Source organism: Globicephala melas, chromosome 6 (genome assembly GCF_963455315.2).
Source record: "Globicephala melas chromosome 6, mGloMel1.2, whole genome shotgun sequence".
NCBI classification, from domain to species: domain Eukaryota; kingdom Metazoa; phylum Chordata; class Mammalia; order Artiodactyla; family Delphinidae; genus Globicephala; species Globicephala melas.
Window position 1 is genome coordinate 35,140,318 of NC_083319.1, and position 26,315 is coordinate 35,166,632.

The following is a 26,315-nucleotide window of genomic DNA, read 5'->3' on the forward strand; positions in this document are numbered from 1 at the left end:
TCTTGTTAATGAAGCAGCGGGCCAGGATTCAGGTTCACCTTCTGGCTCTCATTCCCCTCCTGTGCTGAGTGATGCTTCTGTGTGCAGAGGTTTGGGAATGTGGGGAGGGGGCCCCAGGGTCTCTCCACTGCCTCATGGCTGCTGTGAACACCTTCAGAACATTCCCTCTAAGGTAAGGACGTGCCTGCGCTACTTCTGGAGGCATGTTGGGGGGAGTAGAAGGAGGTGGGATCCCGGGCAGAAAGGAGAAAGCAGTAGGGGATGGAGGGAGGTAATTGCTGGAAGCCGAGCACACAGCACGGCAGCTGCAGGCGGAAGCGGCTGCTTCCCCAGGTATGGCCCTGGCAGGTTGCAGGTGTTTTTCAGTCACAGGGCGGCTGAGGAAGAGGAAGGGAGACTTCCAGCACCCAGCTGACTGAGGGAGTGTCAGGGGTGGCCCTTGCCCAGGTTGGCACATCTGAGCCAAATTGGCAGAGCTGCTTCTTCTTCCTTTCAGACCTCCCTTCAGAGATTTCCTCCTGCTGTCAGGAAGGAATCCAGGATTTTAGAAACTCATGCAGCAGGCCGTGGGGTGGCACAGAAGAGCCAAAAGTTGGGAGGGAGGCTGGCCAGAGTTGAAACCTGCACTACCTTGTGTGCTCTGAGGCCTTGGGGAAACTACGAAACCTCTCTGGGCTTCGATTTTCTTATCTGAAAACAATGTAATTAGGAGGATGAAATAAGACTGTTAAAATCGCAGTCTTGCCTGACACGTAGTAGGCGTTCCCTCCATCGTCAGCATCACCTCTCAGCCTCTTGCCGGTTCTAATCCTCTAGCACTCTTAGGCTCTGGGAGGGTCTGGTTTAAGGTTCTCAGGTCCTGGCCCCAGAGGACCCTAGTCTCCAGGCGTTAGTCCCTGGGAGTCAAGCAGGGCCTCACTTCCTGGCAGAGAAGTGTGTGAAAAGAGGAAGCTGATGATGGGTTGGGGATGTCTCCTGATGGTGTGTTGTCAGCGAGGGGCCAGGCCTCCACGATGCTTGATTAACACAGCAGCAGTAGATCAAAGTTTGCTCTTTTGAAATTAATAAGTCTGGGACTTGTTCAAGATACCTTTGCCTCCCTTTAAGGACAGAACACTTCCGGTGGCAGGTGATTTATGACCTTGTTTGGAAGGAGATTTTACAATGTGCTCCGATAATTAGGGCCACTTCATGCTTGATTCATGAGGCTGCTGTCAAGCGCTGTGTTGGCATTTCATGGAGACCAGTCCTCGGTGGTCTAGAATGTGCTCTTGGAGTGAGCGGCAGGAGAAGCCAGTCCCCTTAAGTAGTGGATGTACACTGCACCATTGAAACCCAAAGGAAGACTTGATTTTTTTTTTTTTTTTTTTGGAAGGCTTGATTTTTAAAATAATGTTGGAAGGACTGAAATGCCCGTGTGGTCCAGTGCTTCCCTCAAAAGCATAGTGATCTCCAGTGGAATAAGAAAAATGAAAACTTGGGGAGTTTTTTTATGACACTAAATTCATTCACTTTAAAGGACTTCACTTTATTCTCAATTTCCTTTTAACTGTGGTTATTGTTCTTTCCTTTAGAAAATGTCGGTGAGGACATATGGTAGTTAGGTTTCTTGTAGTATTCCTGTGTCTTTTCCCCTCCTCTTTTTTGTAAGTACAGTTGTCCCTGAAATCCAGAATTCTGGCCCTGAATGGGACCCAGTTTACTCTTCCCATTTTACAGATGGGGAAACTGAGGTCCTGACAGGGAGTGTGACTTAGCTAATGGTGCCCAGCTGGAGAGAGGAAGGGATTAGAGTTTGGACCTCAAGCTCCCCATGGAAACTTCTGGATGTGAAGGACCATCAGGATCAGCTACAAAATGTGTGGGGCCCACCTAGTGCAAAACAAGAATCCACAGGCCCCTTGTTCAAAAAGTACTACTAATTTCAAGGTGGTGACAACAGAGCATTAAGCCGAGTGCAGAGCCCTGTGTGACTTCACAGGCCACATGCCCATGAAGCTGGGCCTGGGCCCCATAAATGCCACACTCCCTGAAGTACTGGCATTTAAAAATACAAGCCTATAGTACTTAGCTCAAGAAATGAAATGCACTGGACTATGCCTTTGAAACTCCCTGAAATCCCCACTTAGAGCATTTCCTCTGTTCTCCACACAGCCCTTTGTGAGGAAGCCTGAGGTTAGAGAAAGAAGCCAGTGGGAGGAATTACAGAGATGAGGCCCCTTCTAAACCTGGAGGAAGGAGGCAGGACAGGTGGTGGTTATCAGGGCTTCTTCTGCCATCTCACCTGCTAGTGTTTGCTCTGGTGGCCCCATATCTCCAGGGAGGGGTGTTGTGCATCACTGAGGACCAGTGGGTCTGGGGTCACCTGTCACAGGAGCCTGGGCCAGGCAGATAACTGAGTTGATGCAAAAGGCCAAGGTTCACGGCCATGGCTGTCGGTCAGTGCCCTGGCTGGACTTTGCTCATTGGATTTTTTTGGTTTAGGGCAGACCACAGCCCTTCTCTCTTTGCCCATTGGCTGTGGTAGAGGGCATACATCTGACCTTACAGCATATCTGGAAAAAACAAATCAAGGTCCGTGGCCTCCTGGAGCATGTGTGCCTTTGTGGACATGCATGTACCTGCATGTCTAGGTGCAGGTGCATGTGCTAGGCGAGTATGTATATATTTACTTATTTTATTTACTAAGCACTTAACTGATGCCTACGTTGTGCTGTGTGCACAATTCTAAGCATTTGACAAATATTTAAGACACTTAATTCTTAACAGCAAACTAATAAGCTACATCTTAGTATTATTCCCACTTTATAAATAAGGATACTCAGGATGGAGAGTAAGTCATCTGGCCTGCCTAAGGTCATGCAGCCCATTGGTGGCCCAGCCAGGAAGTGGGCAGGTGGCTTCAGTGAAAATGTGCCCTAAGCACGAGGGGCCCTTATTGGCGTGGAGCAGGCTTCCCCCTGGAGAGAAATGGCCCAACAAACCCTCCGTTGATTCATTAGCTCATTGACTCATTCAGCATTTACTTGGACCCCTTTATGCCAGGCTGGGACTGGGCGTGGAGGTGTGGATGGGCAGAGCCAATCAGACCACCCTGTGTTGAAAGCTTCGGGCACTGTGGCATCACCCTGGGGTTCTCAGGGCAAAAGCTGCAAGTCTGAAATCACTCACATGTTTACAAATCTGGCACCTCTGGGTGGGACATCCAGGAGCAGAGGGGGTGTGGAAAAATGTGTCCATGAGCCTGGAAAGCTCAGTGGTCCTGAGTCCACCGGTCCACCCCGCCAGGCTCTGGAGGGCTTGATCAGAGAGGAGCCTCGTGGAGTGGCGGGTGATGAGAGGGAGGGAGCTAGTGTGCACACCCACATTGCCTTGTTTTACTGAATTTCCTTCCAGTCCTTTTTCTATGCACTTAAATGTACTTCTTTCTCTCTCTCTCTCTCTCTCTTTTTTTTTTTTGGTGTTATATTTTAGAAAAATTGAATCCTCCTATTAGTTCTGTTCTGAAACTGGATTTTTTGTCAATTGCTGAAGTGCCAAGAATAAGGTTTTTTTTTAGTCAATAAAGATTCTGTAACCTCTTTTGCTGGCTGCATAGGGGGTATCTTCAGGCAGCTCACCCCATCCTGGAACGGGTCCGAATCCCGGCTGCCGGGTCAGATTTTCTCCCTTCTGCACTTTTGGCCGTGGCCTGAGCCAAACATGTCTGCACAAAGGAGAGTCGTTTTTAGACTATATCAGGAAAGGTGTTACTATAGGCCGGTGGCTACTCTGACAGTGGAGTCAGGAGCCAGCATGGGCTGCCAGCATCCTCGGCTGCAGGATGGGTGATGTGTGGGTACCACAGTGCTCTGGTGCTCCGTTAGCCAGTCATGGGGGGCTGCAGCCCATCCGCACACAGGCTCACCATGGTGAGGGTCTGTGCCCCTCAAGGCCTTCCCAGGTGCTCACATGCTGTACCAGCTCACCCGCTGGACAGGAGCTTGGGCTCTCCCTGAAGCTGCGAGGCAACGTTGCAGGCCTCTGTAGGGACTAGTGGCCCATCAGGGTCCCCATTTGGTTTTGTCCAGGTGCTTGTTCAGGGAGCTGCCCACTTGTTCTCTGGAACAGTGGCCTCAGCCCGGGAGAAAATGGCCCAGGGCTTCGTGTGGGGACTCTGCCTGCACTAGGGAGGGTGGCTTCCGGGGACGACCTGATTCCATGATTCTGTACAGTCCCCACTGCCTTTGCAAAGCTATTATCTGCTCAGAACCCTGGGAGGGAGATGGAACAGGGAGATCCTTCTTCCCTTGGCGCAGATGAGGAAGCTGAAACTCAGAGGAGAGCAGCAACGTGGGCAGGGTAGGGGCCAAGTAGGACAGGAGCCTGGGGTGATCTGATTGGCCCTCCTATTGCTTCAGCTGGAGTAAACTCACCAGGTGTGAGGTTCTTCCCAGACCCAGGCAGCGATGCTGTCAGCCTCCACCAAGTCCTTCCTGCTCACCAGTCCAGCCTTCTTCAGCTGGCTTGTACCTACATCTATCCCCAAGCTTCGTGCAGGTCCTGGGATGGGGCAGCCAGCCTTCCCACACTTGTGAGGCAGCCCAGAAGCTGGGGCCCAAGAACAGCCTCCAATAGTCACTCCTGGGAGTTAGTTGGTATCTGGCTCCGCTGCCCCCTCGCCCTTGGTAAAATGACTCTGAGCAGTGGGTTGTGTGGACAGTTTCCCAGAGTTTCCCTTTTCGGTGGAGTTTTGGTTTGTCCACCTTGGTAACTGGCTTGATTACCCAGCCAGCTTTCCTGCTACCTTCCCCTCCCTGGCCCATTTCCCCATCCCTTGTGTCAGCTCCCAAATAAACCACTTGCACCTGAATCCCGGCTTCAGGGTCTGCCTCTGGGGGAACCCAGACTAAGGTACCTGGCCTGTGGCATCTCAGAGGTGGGAACAGCATCCTTTTCAGGTTCTCCGGTGCCCTCGCCCATGCCAACAGCTTGTTATCCATTGGTCCATTGACTCAGTCTCCTCCTACCCCTGGAGGAAGATGTTTTCTCAGTGAAGGTGGGAGAGCTCAGGCTCAGAGAAGAGAAGAGATGTGCCCAGAGCTCCACACGTGGTGAGAAGCCAGGATGCACTGAAGCTCAGGTCCTTGAATCCAGTGTTGCCCTGTACGTCCCTGCCCACCCCTGCTCCTGCCCAGCACACCTTGTGGGGGCCCTGCTGTGCCCAGAGGCTGGCTGCCACATGGAAGGAACCTGCTCCAGAGCCTGCCTCCCACCAAAGAGCTTGTTACCTGGCACATCATGAGCACGGGTAACTATGATTGAACAAGCCACTGACACCGTTACGGACGGGTATGACATTGTAAAGCTCTGTCCTCGGTAACTTTCCCATACATTAGGAGGGTGCCAAGGACGTATAAGAAAAAGTGCTTTGGGGCTCAGGGACAGCTTTGTAGCCTAGAGGACTGCACGTGAGAAGGTGTTAATTGAGGCTTGGTTGCTGGAGGGTTCGAGAACATGGTATTATTTTCAAAAGTGAATCACCGTTTATTGAGCACCCACTATTAAGCTGAATATAATTGGAAACCCTCAAATACGGTGGTGGTGATTATGGCCGATGCTGCATGTCCTCCATAAAAAGGCAGTGACTCTGGGGGAGGGCAGCTGTTCAGTGCTGCTTGCACTAAACACTTAAAGACACTCTGGCCTGGCCTGGCCTGCCTTGAGGCTGTCATGTTGGAAATGTGCATGAATCATCCTAACGGGCCTCATCCGGAGACAATGACCCTTCACTTAGAATGGGTCCTGCACCACTGTTGCTGGTTATTGAAATGCCCTGTGCCAGCCTGAGCCCCATCTCCCCTTAATCCTGGCTCTGAGCACGGAACACAGGCTGGTGGGAGACGCCGCCTTGCTCGACCACTCCTGCTCCCTCCCGGCCCTGCGTGGAGCACGGAGGCCTGGTTTTCAGAGGTGCCATAACCCTCAGGAGAGGCCTTGGCGTCTGGGCTCTGCATTTTGCTTTACATACTTTTCCTGTGAGTCCACGGGAGAAGTTGTTCTTATTGGACAGAGCCTCCTGTTACTGTGAGAAAGCCCCACGGGCATTCCCGATCTTTTCTTGGGAAGGGAATGGTGGATGGGACAGAAAAATGACTCAAAGTCAGCCATCTAAAACCCACTTTGGAAGCAGGCAGGCTATAAATATGTATGTAGGTCACCAAATGACTTGGATTTTCATGCAGCTGGCATTTGGTGGGAGGCCGGTTTTGTCACCCTGCTAATGAGCATTCCCTTACTGGACAGGACATCCAGGTGACCTCTGCAAGACCCTTCCCCTCCCCAGGCCTCAGTTTCCTTCTCAGTTAGAGGAGGGAATCCATCATGCTGGATGATGGGTTGAGATGATGATGATCGGAACTGACATTTCTTGGGGCTTGCCGTGTGCCAGGCCCGTTCTAAGTACATCGCTGAGGTTGGCTTATTTAATCCTCACTCCGCTGTCATTTTATAGGCAAGGAGGTTGAGGCACCAGAGGTAACTGACTTTCAGAGCCATTCCATTTCCCTGTTCCTGATGATACAGCCTCCTACCGAGTGCCCTGCCAGGGGAAGGAGAAAATCCTGACCTTACCCTTCCTGTCCCAGGTCTGGTCTGAGAGCACTTTCTAGTCAGTGGCCCCAAACCTCAGGAGGGGCACCTGTCCCCCTTTGAGCAGGAAGCTTGGAAGAAAGGACTGTCTGGGAAGGTGGGTGCAGGTTGATGGGGTTTGCAGGAGGGCTGGGTAGTGCTGAGCCAGAGCTCAGGGGAGGAAGAGGGGAGGCCCAATGGGTGACCCCAGGTGGACTGAGCCTGGCCTGGGGCTGCCTTCCACAGGGAGCTGTCTGCGGGGATGGGTGGAGGTACTTGCAAGAGGCGCTAGGGTGTTTTTTCTGGGGGTGGGGTAATTGTGGTGGATATGCCCTGAAATTTTTAAGAAAGACTTTAAGAGAGAAATTAGATAGCCATCCAGGTATTGCAGAACCATGTGGACCTGAGAGTGAGGAAACATTTGGTTACCTGTTTCTGGCAGTGACCTTCACGCCCCCCTCCCCAAGACCTCATGCCCCCCAGTAGATTCATGCTTTTCAGGCTGTGGAGAGTGGAGCATATTGGGGTTCCTTTGCACAAATTACACACATAAAAGTTTGAAACCCACTGGACTAGACCGTCTCCCAGGGCCCTTTTAGCTCTTGACCTCACATGTAGTGACTCTGCAGACCCCATGTGCTTCTGTCCTCAGGAGGGATGCACTGAATTCTCTGTCCATAGGTCCTGGCTGAAAGCAGTTCTAGGATAGAGCTATTTCTGAGTTCAAAAAAGAACCTCCCACTGCTTGAGAGATGCTGAGAAGCCAGTCCCTACCACATAACAGCAAGGTTCTGGGGTAAACAGAGGGCCAGGCTGGGCTCCGCTCCCGCAGCCTCCCACCCGTGACCCACAGCCTTCTCCACGGGGTGAAACTGAGGGAGGGTGGGGTGTGCATGTGAGCGAGAGGGGGGCCGAGAGAGCAGGGCCCGAGAGGCGCTGATGGAGGCTGTAATTTGGAATGCATTTTTCCTGACAAGTTGGAGCCTGCAGGTGTCTAGGCAAGCAGCTGTGGCCTTGGGAGGGGCAGGACTGGAAAGACCAGTGGAGACTACCACCTCCTGACATGGGCCAGCTAACTGGCTGGTCTGTAAAGAAGCATTTACCCTAAAGTACCCAGGGTCTGCACAAAGAAACAGATGGCGGTTGCTTGAATAGTGACGACTGCCCCAAATGACTGAAGCATGAAGTTGTGAGCTCCTTCCCCCGGAGCCTTGTGGGCAGAGCACTTGACCTCCATGCGTGAAAGTGGGGCCTAGAACTTTGAGGTGACTCTGCATGACTGAGTCAGACCTTCAGGGAGAGAAAGGGAACTGGTCCTAGGTCGGTGTGGAAAAGCATCCTCCCCACCATCTGATTTCCAGGAGTTTCGGCTGAATGCAGGAAGGTAGCTAATTAATCTTCCCCAAATTAATTTTCTTACCATGTCGGAAATGATTTATTGCTGTGCCTGTAAGGAGAGTTAGTCTATGATGGCCAAAGCCGGGGACAGGGAGAGGGAAGCAGGGACTGCTTGCTTGTATCTCTGCATGGGGCGGGGTGTCCCCATAGCCCTACGTATGTCACAGCCCAGTTCTGTGGACCCCTCCGAGCCCTGGACGCAGGCGTAGACCGGGAGCACACTGCTGTCTCAGCACGTGGAGGGTAGCCCTGAGGTTCTCTACCTCTTAGCCAGGTGCCCCGACTAGGTGCATCTTACCCAAAGCATAAAAGGGGGAAAAACGGATCATTCACAAACATTTTTCTTTTTGTGGTTGAGAAATGTGACAGCTGTTGTCATGCCTAATTGCAGCCAATTTTCTGTGTGTAATCACTGGGGCCTCAGCTGGGGTTTCTTCTCAGCTGAGAAGAAACCCCAGTTTGTTTGGTCTTCCCGACTAGATGTTCAGCTTCTCGTGGGCAGAGACCCCAGCTTGATCATGGGCTCCCAGAAGGGGCCACCATAGCCTGTTCTTTATCAACTACTGTCACGTCCCCAAATCATGTCATTATTTGCTTTTCACAACATTCATGTGAAGTTGAGAAACCAGGCAATTTTGCCCCGTTTCACAGATGAATTGCTCAAACTCAAAAAGATAAAGCAGGTTGCTTGGAGTTACCCAGTGAGGGTGTAGCAGAGCCAGCTGAGGTCCAGAACTCTCTGTCCCGGCTGTTTCTGCTTGGCTGTGTCCTTTCTGTGGTGCCACCCGCCTTTCTGTGTTTTTGCACAGCCCCAGGCAACTGCTGCAGCCCAGCTGCCGCTGGTCAGCCTTGGGGCTGTGGAAATGCCACCCGCCTCAGTCACAGTGGAGTTCCTGCAAACAGCCACCCACCAAGGCGTTACTTGTTAGCTTTCAGGGATCTCTTGAAGGCTGTGTTCTGCTGTGGGGGCAGCCGAAGCTGCGCTAAGGAACAGAGCACAGACAGGTGGTATCCAGTTGCCTGACCTCGACCCAAAGCAGACGCCCACCTTAGAGCCTCTGCTTGGACACCCAAATGGCTGGCGCTCCAGCGCCCAGGCAGTGTGTCCTTTTATTAGCCGTTAGATGTCCTTCCTGACTCACTGAGTTTGCTTCTGTATAGTTCTCAGTCTATACAGAACATCTGTCCACTGCCTCTTCTCCAGGCAGCCCCCGGTCACTGGGAGCTCTCTTCAGACCCCCAGATCCCTGTTTTCTTAATGCCATCTCTTGGTTGGCATGGCAACAGAGCCTCCATCTTGGGGACATCAGGCCTGCCAGGGCCTGTGTCACAGTGGGTCCCAAAGGAAGACCAGGACTCCAGCCTGCCGGTCCCCTGATGGGGGCAGAAGCATGGAGCCATCTGGCTGCTGCTGCCATCTCATGCCCTGCACGCTGTTTGCTCACCTTCCAGGAGCCTTCCTGACTCCCAGAGCTGGGGAGAGGGCCGGGTTGCCCCTGTTCCAGAGGGCTGTGTGGCTCCTGGGTTTCAAGCTGGCAAGCCAACCCACAGAGTCCCAGGCAGTCCTCTCACGGTGCCCCCCTCCCCCGGCATGGTCAAACGGCAGGCCAGTCACACACCAGCCTGGATTTTCACCCAGGTGTGTTGAATTATGATAGGGTCAGCACCTATCACCTCCCTAAGACAGAGAGAGCACCTCTCCTCTTAGCTGTTCTCTAAAGTGGCTCGAATGCCAGGGAGCTTGGTCATTTTATCTGGGGCTCCTGACCTTTCTGAGATGTGCCCAACACTTTGCAGGCTTATATAAACATGATGGAGGGAGCAACCACTTCGTCAGTTATCAGATTCCCAAAGAGATCCATGACCCCCAAACCATTAAGAAAGCTAACACACAGTCTTAACGGTGAATTGATAAGGAAATGGTCCAACTGGGACCATGTAGAACATTACCAGGTTTGTTCACATGCAGTTTGCTTTGGAGTAGAGCAGGAAGAAGTCATGGGCTCGGAAAGGACCCAGGACCTCATGGGGTGCCGCCCCTTCACTTTCCAGGGAGAGGAGAGCAGCACAGGGTGGGGGAGACTTGTCTTGCCTCATCCCACAAGTGGCTGAGCTGGGGCAGCCCGATGCTGCCAGTTCCCACAGACAGCAGAGCACAGGTGCCTGTATGGCTTGGAGGGGCACTGCCTGTGGGGCAGTGGGGACAGTGCAGGCCACCCACTCCTGGAAGGTGGCGGCTACTCCGTCTCCTGTCCCTTTTTTTTTTTTTTTAGCAGGTTTGAGTGATTTTTATCAGGGATACCGGTATATTTCAGTAGTGGCTTCTCTCCACGGTCCCACCAGCCTTCCCTGGAGCCAGGTAATCTTCCTGGAGAGTTTGCTGAGAGCCAGCTAGTCTTGTTCTGAAACGGTCTGTGCTTCCAAAGAGAGAGCCTTGCACATCCTCACGGCCAGGGCAAGCTTTGGCCCGGGCTCCCCTCCTGGGCAGGTCAGGGTCTTGCCTCCCACACTGCTCAAGCGTGTTGCTCAATCCGGGCCAGTCCTCAGGATTGCACAGAGGATGCCATTACTCCTGCGTCTCAGATTCTGGAGATGGACCAAGGCATGCTGGATCGTCTCTTACTCCAGTTAACCCCCAGGGAAGAAAGCAAGAGAGAGCTGCATTGAACACTGACTTCTTGCTTCACTTTAATGAACAAGGCTGAGAAACATCTGGGAAAAGTGGAACTCTAGAGTGGTATCGGGAGGCTTAGCTTTAGATTGGTGGGCGAGGGGGCTGGCTCTAACTTAGCCTTTCCCAAACTTTAATCATAAGAATCACCTGGGTTGCTTATAAAATATACAAGTTATTAGGGCTAGGAATCTGGTTTTTTTTAAACAAGTGTCATTCCTCTCTTCAGGCAAGTTTGGGAAGCAGTTTATCTACTGTACCGAAAATAACCTGTGAAGAGGAGTGCTTTGGAAAAGTTTAGGTTTGCTTATAGTACGTTAATAAGTTTTTCTTGTTTGAAAAAATGTGCTAACATTACATACGAGTCTCCTTTTATTTTCCTTTCATCACCCAACTACCAGTCCTTCCCTCCTCCCAGAGGTGTCAGTTTGAAGTGTCTGTCTCCCCAGACGTTTTTGTTATTAAATAGAGATACAGGTTTTTGTTTAATTTTCATAAATAGGTATCATCTTTTTTTGGGGGGGGTGCCATGCCGCTCGGCCTGTGGGGTCTTAGTTCCTTGACCAGGGGTTGAACCCAGGCCCCCAGAAGTGAAAGCGCTGAGTCCTAACCACTGGACTGCCAGGGAATTCCCAATCATCTTGTATTTACCATTCTAGCCTGCTTTCTTCCACCCAAAGCTATGTCTCGGCGCACTATGTATAGAGCTATAGAGCAACTACTTTCCTTTTTTTAACCTGCTACATAATATCCCATAGTGTGAAACTGGCACGGTTTATTTAGCAATCCCCCTATTGATGGGCATAGCAGGTGCTTGCAGTTTCTCCTTATTACTCGCTCCAGTAAGCATCCTTGCCCATGTCTCCCTGTGCACATTTGGGAATAAATACTGAAATGTGAAATTGTTGGGTTAATCCATGTGCATTTTTGGATTTTAGTGGACGCTCCCAAAGTTATCTTTCACAGTGACTCTACCAATTTACCTTTCCACCCAGAGCCTATGGAGAGGAACCAGTTCTCAACGCAGGTGCCACTGTCTCACTAAAGCATATGGGCATGTGGCCAAGTGGAGACACCCACTTTCCACTTCCCTTTGGGGATAAATTGGAAGACTACCTCCTATCATGAAACTAAATCCCCAAGAAAAAACACCCAGGCCTCAGACTGCTGGAAGGGAGGGACCAGTTCCACCCAGCAGTGTATGCAAAGCAGCAAGGAGGCTTGTGGAGCTCCAGTCTGCAGCCAGCTCCCAGAGCCCTGTCAGAGAGGCGTCGGGTGTGCTGGAATTCTAGAATCCTCCAGCCTGCAATGGACCATGTACAAAAATGGGAGGTTGGAACAGGTCTCTCGAGGACACACCCCCAGCTCCCAGTTTCACTGCTTTATGAGCCTATAAAAGTCCTTCAGGGCACTGGCTAACCTGGGGTCTCCAATTTTGTTTGACAGCAAGAAAAGGCCTGCCTGGGGTTTAGCCATAACCCTGCTTCATTTTTCAGAGATGGGCCGGTATGCCTATGCCAGGAGGCCAAGAAAGCAAAAGAAGGTGTGTTCTATGAGTTAGGTGGCCACACTCTGACAGCCCATCTTTCTGCTGCTCTGCTCCATGGTGGAATGGTGGGACCAGTGGCCTGGGTTCCCCCTCAGCTCTGCACCTGCCCTGTGTAAGGCAAGCAAGCCATCTGAAGGGTTCAGTGCCATGTTGGGTCTTTGCCAATCCAAGATCAAAATCAAGGAAGGCTGCTCATGTGCCCAAGTGGCCTGACCTGTGGAGGAGTCCTGGCTGGCTCCCTTTTGCTTGAATTGTTTAATTAGATTTAAGAGACTTGTCCGCTAACTGGGGCATTTTGAAGCAAAGCAAAAGCAACCCCCCCCCCCCCAGGAATCCAAGCCCACTCCTGGGCAAACTCTCGCTTCCTTTCTTTTAACTCAGAAAATCAACAGCCTTCACTCAAGCCCCCTGCCTGGCCATCCTGACTTACAGTGTCCCTGGGTCACACTACCCAGTCCTTGCACCTGAGGCCTGTGGCACATCGCACGGCACTGTGGTTAAACTCCCCACTCAACTCTCCTAACACCTGGTTAAATTTTTACTCCAAAAACCGGGACATGATTTTGTGAAAGGTCAGACAGCTCAGTGATTGTTTGCTGAGTTTCACGTTGCTCAAACCTCAAATTCCCTCCCCTCTACCAACCTCACTTTGAAGTTTGAAAGGAAATTGATTAAATATACATTTTAGGAATCTTCCGATTTGCTTCTTAAACTAACAGAATTCTAAACTTTTTTTTTTTTAAACGGAAGGATTTTCAACTGTCAGCAGGTATAACTGGAACCATATGTCAGCAGAGACCAAGAGCTTTTCCTGGTTTTAGGATTTGTAAATTCTTATTGAAACGGAAGTAAGCAGGGCAGGCAGCCGGAGGGCCCCCGTGACAGCCCACGCTCAGATCTCATTTTAATTAGAAAATACAGATAGCGCCTGCTGAACCGAAGGCCTCCCAGAGCTCCCATCCCAGGGCGAACAAAGATTTGGTTTACATCCTGCTAGCCTCTGTGTTTGCAAATCATAGAGCACTTCCGGGAGGAGCTGGAATGTTGATTTCTAGATTACGGAGAGACTGCAGCCCAGCACCCTCCCCAGCTAATCCCCTCAAGTGATTTTGTTTTCTTGGGGAAATATTTGCTCCCTTCTTCATTGCAGAATAGACGGAGGGTGTTCATTCTGAAAAGAGACAGTAAGGAAGGCCGGGATGAGAGAAAAGAGATTAGATGTCATCCACAGCAGGTTCCTCATTTTCTCCTTTAGATTTCAGGCCCCTTGAACTCTGAGACCCAAAACCCTACATGCACTGGATTGGCATCTGAGCTGTTCTGTATGACAGTGGTTCACTTGTCTAATTTTCTCCCTAATGTGTTCTGCAAGTGGTAGAGTAGAAATGTCCTATGAAAGACATGGCGGGCCCTAGCGCTCCCTCTCCCCCATCTTTCCCTGTCTGGTGTCATTTGAGCTCAGTGAGTCTCCAGAAAGGCCACGATTACAGTGTCAGCATCTGGAAGCTCCCCTGCTGACACTGGAGCCTGACCCATGGCCACAGTGGAGCGGTGGCAGGGGGGCTGCACATGCTCAGACTGCGGGCGCTCCAGCCTTGGGTCTTCCACCGATAAGCCTGCTCTTCTTAGGGGAGCAGTGACTGCTATGTGCTATGCCTCCCGTCGGCCCTCCCGGCCACACGCCAGTGACAGGGCTGCGGGCATCACATTCCCGGCAACTGGAGGTCACTGGCTCCTGCTGCCAGGGTTGCTGCCACAAACTGCCATGACCTGGCAGACAAAGGGGGATTTTCCCTTCCCCTGGGTTTACAGGCCGCTCAAATGCTTTACATTCCAGGAGCTGGGAGAGAGTGGAGGCTCCTGTGGTTTCTAATTAACCCCACAATTTAAATAACAATTCATGAAACCCCAAGGGTTGAGAGAAAAGCTAACCTACCCCCTCCCGAGAAAGGCAGCTGGGTGGCCCTGGCTGGGAGGCTGAGGACTTGCCCTTTGCCAGATGTGTGACCAAAGGGGCAGAAGTCACAGTGAGTTTGTGGTGGAGCAAAGGGTGCATTGAAAGGGAACGGGTTTGGCGGGTTCCTGTCCTTTCCCCTCTGGTGAGAGTGCCTCTCCTGAAGGTTAGGTAGTCAGAAATGGGAGGAGGGCTTCCCCGGTGGCTCAGTGGTTGAGAGTCCGCCTGCCGATGCAGGGGACACGGGTTCGTGCCCCGTTCCGGGAAGATCCCACATACCGCGGAGCGGCTGGGCCCGTGAGCCATGACCGCTGAGCCTGCGCGTCCGGAGCCTGTGCTCCGCAACGGGAGAGGCCACAACAGTGAGAGGCCCGCATACCGCAAAAAAAAAAAAAAAAAAGAAATGGGAGGAAAAGTTGCTGTGTTTACTCTTAGCCTCCAACTGAGAAGTTTTACCCTTCTCCAGGGAAAATGTGGAACTTTGAAGTGTTCAAAACTCAGATTCTCACACTCTTAGGGGACTCCCCTGCTGTCCCCACTGCCTAGCCCCAGGTGACTGCTCTGTTTGTTGTGGAACTTTGCTGTTTTCTGGAATACAGACAAGAGAGGAGTCCAGGAAGGGCTCTGGGAGGCAGAGGGTCCAGCCAAGGTGCCCGCTCTGGACCTCAGTTTCCCCATCTGTTATGGAAGGGTCTTCTGATGTGTTGCTTCCAAGGCCCTCGCTGGCCTTGGCAGTCTATCCATTCATCCCTGAGCTGCTTTGGTGTTTTCACTGGGCCTGTCTGGGGACTCAGTCATCTCTGCAGAGCGTTGATCTCACCAGATTGTTGCCTGGTTACCCAAGGGATGGTTGTGTTCCAGATTTGGGGAAAATGGAACGCTGGACGTAATTATCTCTAGGCAAGCTCTTCTATGCCTCAGCCAGCTCCAGGAGCATGTCAGTGTTTCTAGGCTCTCTGCGAGCTCATTTCCAACTTTCTTCTGTTTCCATTCCATTAAATCGAGCAAGTCACATTCCCCGAAGACACCTTCCAAGTTCTTGCCTCTGTGCTTCTGTACTGAGATGCCCTTCTGTCCTCACTTCACTGTGCCCGGAGCAGCCACCCTACATATGCAGGCTCAGGCCCCTCCCTTACGATGGAGCACTGCAGCATGGGCCCCTTGTCACCCCTGCAAGAATCAGAGTTCCCTGAGGGTGGGCACCAGCTCAGATTCCTGCCTCTGCCTCCTACTCCTTGCTCATCTGGCACAGGCTCAGTTTATATTTGTTGGAGAAAGCCTGGCTGTGAACAGAAGTGAAGTAGACAGCCACAGGTGGACTCACACGCTTGCCATCTTCCTTGCAGGTGACCATCGCCGATGACTACTCAGATCCCTTTGATGCCAAGAATGATCTGAAAAGCAAAGCGGGAAAGGGGGAGAGTGCTGGCTACATGGAGCCCTATGAGGCGCAGAGGATCATGACAGGTAAGCAGAGCCCTTGGCACAGAGACTTGCAACTCAGCAGGGAGGCAGACGGGCGCTGTGGTCACCACCAGCCTCCAGAGGTGAAGGTGTGTACTTTCAAGGTGGTGGTTGGGGGGCAGTGCCGTGTTGAATCTTTACCACAGTTTATCTGTTCGTGTTTCACCGACCTCAGGAAGAAACTGGCAGGGCACAGTGACAGTCCAGATACCAGGGTACCAAGTACAGTTAACCAAGATAGGGACTAAGAAGTACATGGGGAAGTGGGGGGGAAAGTTCTCTTAGAAATTTCAGATTAAAGAAAGATACAGCACTTGAGATGGAAAACTTAGCTTGGAACTTCCTAGCAGCCAGGGCAATAAAAGAAACAGCTGGGTCACCTTGCTTTTATTACTTAGTAGAAGGGGGCAGACTAGATCGTTAGGGACAGAATTATCCCTGGCCCCATACAAGAAAATCTTTATTTTAGGGCTGGAAGCAGCTTAAAGAGCCATGGTCTACGTGGCAGGTTTACAGGAAACACAGAGACTTTCCTCCTTTGGCTGTTTTCCTATTGGCCCTTGATGATAAAACGTGTCAGAGCAATGGTGTAGGGCCCAGGAGAATGTGGCCAGGTATGTGGTATCCTGGGGGCCTCTTTTTGCCAGGATGATGCTTGGAGCATCTCTAAAGAATGAGCAGTTATCAGATATCAGCCATCTCAACAGACCCCAGGCATGGGCGGATGGTAGGGAGATCACGGGCAGAGGAGAAGCCCCCCATGAACGTCCTCCTGGCTCAGGAGGATGGTCCAGGCACAGAAGAGCAGCTGTGTGGGTTGGCCCCCTCTGACCCTGCACAGGACAGTGATATGAGCAGAGTCACTACGTGCTGCAGAGCGCAGGCGGGTAGCCCCCCGAATTTTGAGGCCTAGTGAGTTGGTGCCCTGTGTGTCTCAGGATTTGGGATTCAGGTGCCTCCTCCTGTGACTCTATTATTGTTTATTTGTGTTCATGTCTTTGAGCACTTTCTCTTGATTCCTTCTGAATTAGAAGGAAGAAGGGAGGGACTTCCCTGGCGGTCCAGTGGTTAAGACTCTACGCTTCCACTGCAGGGGTCGTGGGTTCGATCCCTGTTGGGGAACTAAGGTCCAGCATGTGGAGCGGCCAAAAAATGAAATAAAAATAAAATAAATATATTTTTTAAAAAAGAAGAAGGAGGAGGAGGAAGGGAAGAAACAGTTACTGAGCACTTAGTACATTCTGGGCCCGCGTTGAACGTTAGCTCTCGGTCTGCGGAGACCCTGTAGGATAACTGCTGAAGAATCTGGGTGTGAGTCCAGGCCCTGCTTCCAGGACTCTGCGTCATGCTCTTCCTGCTCATGGAAGGCAATTCTCTGGCCACCAGTGTGGCCTCCAGAACACCTGGCCACTTTGTGAAGGGCTGAGGCAGGAAGCAATTGACCAGAGGGACTTCGGCCAGCCTGCTGGAGGGCCACCTCTTGTGGCCGTTCCCATCTTTCTAGTCTCTCCTGGCAAAGCGGCCTCCATGGGCGGCAAGAACCCAAGAGCTGAGTATGTGTTTGGGGCCAGGGTCCCAAGGTGGGGAGCAGCCTGTTCTCTTCCAGCAACTCAGGAAAGCAGATCTGCTGGTGGAGTCTTCACCTCAGGCCTGTAGGAACACCCACTCCCGCCATCACGCCCCATCACCTCCACCCACGTGCCAGCACCCCCATCAGGCCCAGAGAAGCAGCCCCGAGCCCAGCTCAGCCCTGAGGGCCAGTGGTGGCAGCCGTGGCCCTGCGCCTCCCTGTAGCTTCCACTAGTCTTGCACTCAGCGGGCCTTGGCCTGGGTTAAAGGAGTGGTGGGTCCAGGAGTAACTTTGGGACACTGGCACATTCAGACATCAGGGCAGCAAAGGATCTTTGAGGTCATCCAAACCCAACAGCCTTATTTTACAGATGGGGAAACTGAGACTAGGAGGGAGAGGGACTTGCCCGAGGACACATAGTAAGTTGGAGGCGGACTGGCCAGCATGGCCTGTGCTCAGCAGGGCAGACTCTGGGGTTGGGTGCTGGAGGAGGTGTAATGTTGAGTTTGATGCCCAGGTATCCGGGCATGAGGAAATGGCAGGAGCTGTTGAGGCTGGAAGCCTCTGCCAGGTCCCAGGCTCCATACTGGGCCCCGTGACATATACACTCTTTAAACCTCACTGTGTCCCTGCAAAGGAGGTGTTGTCTCATTTCACAGGTGAGGGAGACTGTGAACAAGTCACTTCCCTGGGGTCACACCAGCAGAAGGGAGAGGCCCAGACCTGCATCTTTGGAACATGGGGGGCAGGGGGCTGAAGGGGATGGGTGGGAACATCTGCTGGGAGCCCAGACTTTGGGGAGGGTCCGCCACTGCTCAGTGTCTTTGGAGTGGAGCTGGGCCCCTCCTGGGTGCTGCCATGGACCCCAGCGGTAAGGAGCTGATTAACTGGGTGGAATTCTCCTGTGAGACTTTGACTTTTTAATGAGGCACACCCACGGGGGCCAGGTCCAAGGCAGGGCAGTGTGAGTTTGCTGGAAATCTGGTAGGATCTCAGGCATTCTGTCTCCAAAGAAGCATCCTTCTCTTTGCTGCTCTGTGCTTTCTTCCTACCTTGGAGATTATGCCCAAATTTACCCGTGTTTTTGTTTTTAAGGAAATACGTGATTAAACAGGACGTTTTCTGGGTGTAATGACCTTGCAGCAGCTCTCTTTGACTTGGAATTCTTTGTGTGTAACATCACCATCACCGCAGTGACTGATGGCAAGGATGGGGGCTGGGTTAGCCAGCACCATATAAATGTTCCAGGAAGTAGCTCACTGAGCTGCCACGAAGCTCCCGGGGGAGGGGGAGGTAACAGAGGTTGGTGCTGGGGATGGCAGTGGAGCAGGGGGTGTGGCACAGAACAAGTTATATTCAGCCTTTTAGGGGGACCATTTTTTTTGATGCTGTAACATTTATGTGTATGAGTACACGTAGCTTCTAGTAACGAGGCAGGCATCTTTGGTACGTAAGACTAATGCTGCCAGGGGAATTCCAGTGGTTAGGACTCCATGCTTTCACTGCCGAGGGCCAGGTTCAATCTAGTTGGGGAACTAAGATCCCACAAGTCTTGTGGCCAAAAAAAAAAAAAAAAAGAACAAAGGAAGAGAATAATGCTGCCAGGAAGAGCATGGCTTTCCTGCCTGAGATGGCGTGCATCTCTGTACTGGTTTGAAAGGAGACCAGACTGGAGTCAAGCAGATCTGGGAAGGCCAGTTGTCACCTAAGTGACCCCTGGGCCTCAGTTTCCCCCTGAGAAGCAGTAGCCTTGGAGTGGGCAGTCAACAGTACTTCTAGCTGCTTTTGTCTGTGAACTGGCCGTTTGACCCTGCGCAGCACATTCTGTGCCTCTGTTTTTCCCTGTTTAAGGAATGATGGGTCAATAATAACAGCAACAGCAGTGGAGGCCACTGCTAAGGTCTCTTGTACTTGTTTACAGCACTTGGTGTGAATTCTCATTGGATCTTCAGCGTCACTCTTCGAAGTGGAGGTGCCCATTTTACCAATAGACTGAGGCACAGAGAGACTAAGTAATTAGTCCAAGGCAACACAGCCGGGTAGTCAGTTGGGGGGCTGTCTAAGGCCCTGTTTAACTGCTACACAGGACTTCTCTCCAGGGCCCGTCCAGCCCTGGTGCACTCCCTGGAGCTTGGTCTTCAGACTCCCCAGCATGGCCGCCGTGGCCTGTGATTAAGTGGTAAGGTTTTGTCCTCTGTGTCCTTGGCACCATGCAGCAGGTGGTGGGGAGCCTGTGGGAGGTGTGATTTTGTGAACAGAGAACTCGGCCCAGCCCATTGGCTGTAGCTAGGATGGAGGGCATGGAGAAGCATGCCTGTTTTTCTAGGGGCTCCTCTTAACCCTTCTCTCTGCCTTAACTTACCATCTCCCACAGACTCCCCTTTGTGTCAACCACAGGAATTAGGTTCTGGATCCAAAAGGGAGGCTCAGCTCTCCATGGAACCTCAGAACCCATGTATGCCTGGGCCTCATTTTCTGGCCTCATCACCTCTCTCACCTCAGCAGCAGCTCTGGAGATATTTCCTTAACACCCTAGGGCTCTATGGAACCCAGCTGGAAAGCTAGTGACCCAGTCCAAGCTTTCCTTTTTATAGGTAGCAAAACTGAGACTCAGAAAAGTCATGATCCTTTAGAGATTTTTTTTTTTTTTAACACACTGATTAAATGTGAAGTTGTCTTGTGAGGCAGTGAGTTGCCCATCCCTAGAGGCATCCAGGCAGAGGCAAGACAACCAGCACTGGGAGATGATATGAAGGTAGTTAAGTCTCAGATGTGTGGTTGGTTCAAGCTACCCCTGAGGTCTGTGTCAGTCCTGAGCTCCGAGATGTCATGATTCACTGTGTCCACCCCCATCATTAGACACCCAGGATCAGCCCCACGAAGGGAGCACCTGAGACCAACTCTGAATAGGAGAGGATCTGGTTAGGGCTGGCAGCTTCCTTTCTCAGTGCCAGCCTGACTCATGCCAACTGTGCAGTCCTGGTTCCGCTTTTCGTCTTTCTTGGCCCATCTCTTGAGGTCAGATTCTGGTTTTGGCTTTTTCCATGTGTGACTTGAAGAGGAAGGATCACACCACTTCTTGGTTTCCTTTCTGCTCCCTTGTCTATGTATTTGGTGTCCCCAGGCCAAACCTCCCACTGAGCCAATAGGTAGGCCACCTCTCTCCAAATCCCTGCTTAGCAGCCCATTCTTTCCTTCTTCCCGGAGACTTGATCCTGGGGCTTGAGGGCCCCTGTTGCACAGAGACCTGCTGATGTGGTGGGAAGGGTGCTGGGCTCCTTTTTTTTTTCTTTTTTGGCCGGGCCACACGGCGTGTAGGATCTCAGTTCCCCGACCAGGGATCAAACCTGTACCCCCTGCATTGGAAGCTCGGAGTCTTAACCACTGGACTGCCAGGGAAGTCCAGGGTGCTGGGCTCTGAGTCAGGCTGACTTGGGTGACTGTGTGTGTCAGGATGCTTAGCTGGTTGGGGGCTGCTTTGTAAAATAGGGCACACAACACTGATGTGAGTCTTGGGTGGAGGAACAAACTTTGTACATGTGCTTGAGATTATTGATATTGAGGGGCAGAGGGCCTGTTCGGTTCTTCACATGGTTTTCTGTGCTGTTGAATTCTCTGGCCAGTCCCTGTAGGGGCCCCTGCCCACTTGGAGGTGGGTGGCAGGATACTGGAGTAGGTGGTTCCCCAGCCCCTCTGTGGTACCCTTGGTACCCTGGAGCCCTTGCTAAGCCCTGTTATGTTGGAATCTGGACCGTGTAACCTGGGCAAATAGTGCCCTGCCTTTAGCAATAATATCCATGAAACGGGGAGACAGGCATGGACCTGGGTGTCTGGTTGGTGCACAGAGGTGAGCAGGTGAATCTCCAGGAGTTCAGAGGAGAGACCACAGCTTCTAGTTTGGGCCATCCAAGTGGGGTGGGAGGTGGGAGTGGTGGGGATGAGAGCTGGGCCTGGCAACCAGGCAGAGGGAAGAGCTTGAGCAAAGGCATGGAGGTGTGGGAATTCTCTGCTGGAGAGGAGTGGAAGGAGATGAGGCTTTTGATAGGATCCTGATAGGAAAAGCACATGGGGCAAGAGCTTGTAAAGTCGGATTGTATCATGAGGCCCTAGTTAGCCTAAAGGTACAGAATATTTCTCACCTGGGATCCTTCTTCCCCAGGCCTTCAGCCCCAGGAATTCTCAGAGGTACCCAAGGTGGTGCTGGTGACAAGGACTGTGGTAGTTTGTTTTTTCAGAGGGCTTTCCTCTCTGCCAGGCACTGCTCCAAACACTTTCCACGATTAGCTCATTTAATCCTCCCAAGGAGCCTGTGAGGTATAGGTACTACTATCATCCCCATTTTATAGATGAGAATACTGAGTCTCAGAAAGGTTAAGTAAGCAGTAAAACCAGGAAAAGCAGTGCCATCTGGAGCCCTTGCCTTCAGCTGAAACACTATCACATCCATCCTGGACTCCCAGAGGGTCTGCAGAAATAACTGGAATTTTACAGTTACTTAGGCCTCATTTTTAGGTGTGACTCTCACCCCCCCTGCCCCCTCCCTGTCCTATATAAAATTGTTCAAAGTGTCATCTCACAGGATGAATCATATAAGTATTAATTGAAAGCATTTTCATATAATTTTTAATATGTAAGCAATTACGCATTAAAAAGTCCTTAGCATGTTTTTATTATTAAATCAACTTTATAGCACAATAAGAGGAAATTAAAAGAAAGCCATTTCACACACAGCCCCACTGCCCTGGCGTGGCTGTTTTCCTTGCTTAAGACTTGCCTTCTGCCCTCTTAAGCTCCATGTGCTTATAGGCACGCTCCAGGTAAAGCCAGTCACCTATTTTTAAGGCAGGGGGTGGAGGCATCCTTTTGTATCTTCTCTTCCTCTGGCATGGCCTATTCTAGCAGCAACATACTTTCCTTCCAAGAGAATGGTGGTTATGTACCACGTTCAAGTCTCTGTATTCCAGTGGTGGCCTGTTTCAGGAGGAAGGAAGCAGGAAATGTGGATTCTAGCCCTGGCTCTGCCCTGGTCTGCTGTGTGACCTGAGGCAGGTTGCTTCCCCCCTCTGGGCCTCAGCTCCCTCATCTGAAAAATCAGATTCTGCCTTCTTTCCTGGGCTCCATGAGGATCTTTATAAGCACTTAGGTTCCCCGCTTCTGTGGTCACATTGGGCTTCTCCAGCTGTCCTGGTCAGGACAGCTGCACCTTCCCCCACCCCACCCACACCCACTTCCACTTGGCACCAGCCCAGGTCTTGCCAGGCTGTGAGGAAGAGCTGGCTCTGGCACCATCCCAGGAGCGTGCATGCTGCCCTCTGCTCTCAGGGCAGACAGGGCTGGGAGCTGCAGGTCTGCACCCTCTGAACAGCCAGCATCCAGAGGCCTTTCCTGGAGCTGCTATTCTTGAATTCCAGAATAAAAGCCCCAAAGACCCGCAAATGCTGCTCAGAGAAGGGGCCCTCTTGAGTCCTGACTGGCCATTAGAGAGGTCACCTCCAGCCACCCTACCTGAGATTTCTGCCTTCCTCGCATGTTGACTGTCATCTCTGCCCTCCTGGCTCAAGGCAGCATTGTTGTTGGTTTTTTTAATTGAAGTACAGTTGATTTACAACGTGTTAATTTCCGCTGTACAGTAAAGTGATTCAGTTATACATACATATACATTCTTTTTAAAATATTCCTTTCCATGATGATTTATCACAAGATATTGAATATAATTCCCTGTGCTATACAGTAGGACCTTGTTGTTTATCCATTCTATATATAATAGTTTGAGGCAGCACTGTTTTCCTGTCCTTTTGGTGGTGGGAAAGTAGAGGGCCTTTCTGTCTGGGCCCTGAGCCCAGGCCCTTCCAGCTCCACAGTGCCGGTGGACTCTGCTCCCAGAATGTCCATGCACTCGCCTCTCTTCCTCACCTGGCCGGCTCTGCCGCCCTGCTACCCGAACAGTCTCCGCACCCTTCATTCCCCTCCCCCTCTGCAGGCCCCGTGCTCCTCCCTGGCCTGCCTGCTCTCCAAGTCGCCTCAGGCTTCAGCCTGTCCCGGGGGTCACAGCTCTCCGCCGGCTGGGGGATGTCAGGCTGGAGCTGTCCCTGAAGAGCAGTCTTTCTGTCTTGCATCCTCTTTCCACTTGAGGCCCAGAGAGGGGTACAAGCTGGCCAGAGTCACACAGCAGCAAGCCACAGAGCGGGTCTCCTGACTTCTAACATAGGGCTCCTGGTCTGGTTTTGAAATGGAAACCTGCCCTTGCCCACTCCTGCCTGACAGATAGAAGGCTCGGTCATGGACTGTGCATAGGTCCCTGGCTGGTCTATCATTTACCAGAATGACTTACCTACTGGACAGGAAGGAGATAATCAAGTGTAAATAGATTTTGTATTAGTCACCCGATGACTTTCCTGTTCTTGAGAAAGCACAGCTCACACACACGCCCAGCAGTGCTTTACCTGCTGAGCTCCAGGCCCAGGGAGGCCCAGTGGGGAGGGGAGCTGCAGAGGAAGACAGCAGGAAGCCCAGGTTCCCATGGTGACCGGTGAGCCCACACTGGCAGTTGCTTCCTATTCTCTCACCCCACATGCCCCTTGCCCTTTTGACCCTTGACACTGAGCTTGTTCAGCTTTTCAGGAAAGTTGCGACAGGACTGGGACAGGCCACGGAAAGCTGACAGTCATTGACAGCATTCCTGCTGTGTGCCAGACCTCGGTCCCTGCCCTCCAGGTGCCCCCTGGCGCATAGGGAAGGTTGACAAGGACCCAGACAAACACGGATGTCTGTAGTAGAAAACAGCCCAGGCAGAGTGATACCAGAAAGAGAACAGAGGAAGGGGTGCCAGGGGTCCTGAAGACCAGTGTGGGCTGTGCAGAGAGCGGGTATTGAGCAGAGCCACACTTGACGTCTTGACCCAAAGTGGCCTTCCCATCAAGGCCTTCCCTGGCCACTTAACTTCCATTTCAACCCATCCCCAACGCTTCTCACCCCCCCTTCTCTGCTTGGTTTTGTTCCTTAACTCTGCTCACTATTTATCATACTGTATATTTTACTCACACTTTATCTGTTTATAGTCTGTCTGCCACTAAGGTGTGGGTTTCACAGGGGCAGAAATGTCTGCTTTGTTCCTGCTGTAGCCTCAGTAGCTAAAGTAGTATGTGGCACAAAGTAGGGGCTCAGTAAACAGTTGTTAAATTCATGAGGCTATTAATTAATTCCAGGGACCCGGGGCTGGTAGACAGATTTGCTGGGGCCCCCTCGGGAGCCCAGAGACATGCCATCCTCCTCTGAAAAATGCCAGATCTGGAAAGTCTGAGTTTAACCAGTTGCTAAATGGGCGGAAAGGTAGAGCAGGAGCTGGCTTGTTCTCTGGGTGGGAGTTGGGTGGGAGTCGGGCAGGAGACCTTTGGTGCCTTGCTCCGTCTTGGAGATCAGTTCTGTCTCCATGCTGGTGGGCTACCTGAGGTCTCTGGTTGTGCCTGCTCTCTCTGTTCCCTCCCTGGCCGAGAGCTTCTTGAAGGAGAGGACTGGGTCTTACCCATCCTCATGTCTCCTCTGGGCCCAGTACATATTTACTAGTTGAATGAATGAGCCCAGGAATACAAGTCTATGTGGAGAATAAATAAACGAAAAGGAAGCAAACAGTAAACAACTACCTGCTATAAGCAACTTTTTCCATTTGCCAAGACACAGTTGTCTGAAGTCACAGGGCCTTAGTCAGGGAGCAAAGTGTGACGCGTATGTCTATCGGATGGGTGTTTGCAAGAGTCCACTGTGTGTTGGCCCCGTTCTGTGCTCTAGGGGTTGAGCAGTGAACAAAGCAGAGTCCTTGTTCTTGTGAAGCTTTCGCCGTGGGTACAGGATCAAAGGGGAGTGTTACGTAACTGTGATTCCCGTAAACTCATTTCTGGGAACTCTGGTACTGAGAGGTCTGTATCCCAGACACTCTGCAGCCTCTGGTCACTTCAGCTCAAGGGCTTTCTCAAAGTCAAGGGCAGATTGGAGGCTTGTCCCCAGAGCCCTGACCACCTTCAGGAGGGCAGGATGGTCTCAGTGCTGTCTTCGGGGTTTGAGGGGCACAGCTTTGGCCCAGTGGCTGCCTGCCATGTTACTCTCTCAGCCTCAGTGCAGGAGCACAGACTCTGGGGGTTGTCATGGATTTTCCCAGAGGAGCAAGCACCATCCTGTGCGCTGGCACCAGCCTCACGGGGGTGAGGGCCCAGACCCCGGGAACGCAGCCCCTAACTCCTCTCTCTCTCCTGACAGCTGTGAGAGAAACGGGCATCCTCCCAAAGGTGGAAATGAAGGAACGGGAATGTGAAATAGAGGAGCTCACCTCCCCATCCCTGTCTCTTGCCCTTTAGAATTCCAGAGAGACATTAAAAGATCTGAAGGCACAGAAACTGATGGAAATGCCTGTCCAAAAGTAGACTCAGGTCAATTGGCAGCAAAGTTTCTGGCATCCTCTGCCCACCCACCAGCGCGCCTCGTGTGTGGGCAGAGCGCGGAGGCTGCGGGGGACGCCACCCATCCTGAGCAGGTTAGGAAGTTGTTTAGGACGTTGTGCCGCCTGGGTGCGTAGGATGGACTAGAGCAGAGAGAAGCAAGAGGCAGCGAGACTGGTTCTGTGGTTCTGTGGCTACGACAGTCATCCGGGCCAGGGGACTGAGGCCGGAGCCAGGGCCGTGGCTGAGGGGTGCTGCAGGTGGGTAGGGCAGAAGAGCTTGCCAGCCTTGGGGTGCAGTTGGTGAGAGGGAGGGAGGAGCTGGGACCCTGGTGAGTGGGAGGTTGAGAGTGTCAGTTACCCGATGGGGACTGTCCTATCCAAGAAGGGGAGGAAGGTTCTTGTGGGGGGATTGAGTGGGTTCGGATGTGGCACCATTGCATTCATGTGTTCAGAGGAGGGCCCCAGGGGAGAGGAGCTGGTTTGCAGGGGCTGCCCAAGCAGACTGCCCGCCATAGTTTCTGCCCCACCAGAAGCCTGAAGAGGGAGATTTAGTGATTTGCCCCACACCCTATTATTTGACCAATTAATTAGTACCCTCCTCTAACTAGCACTCAGCTTGGCTTTCTGGAAGTTTGTAGCTATGACAGAGGGCTGTATTTAAAGGGCCCT

The 26,315-nt window shown here is 52.0% G+C and overlaps 1 protein-coding gene across 1 annotated transcript in view; it reads left to right on the forward strand.

The window, feature by feature from the left end:
* SHB (SH2 domain containing adaptor protein B) overlaps positions 1-26,315 on the forward strand; it is a 136,157-nt gene that overhangs the window by 33,463 nt on the left and 76,379 nt on the right. The window contains exon 2 of the mRNA XM_030884295.3: positions 15,528-15,648. Coding sequence (XP_030740155.1) covers positions 15,528-15,648 — 121 coding nt within the window. The remainder of the gene's footprint in view (positions 1-15,527; positions 15,649-26,315) is intronic.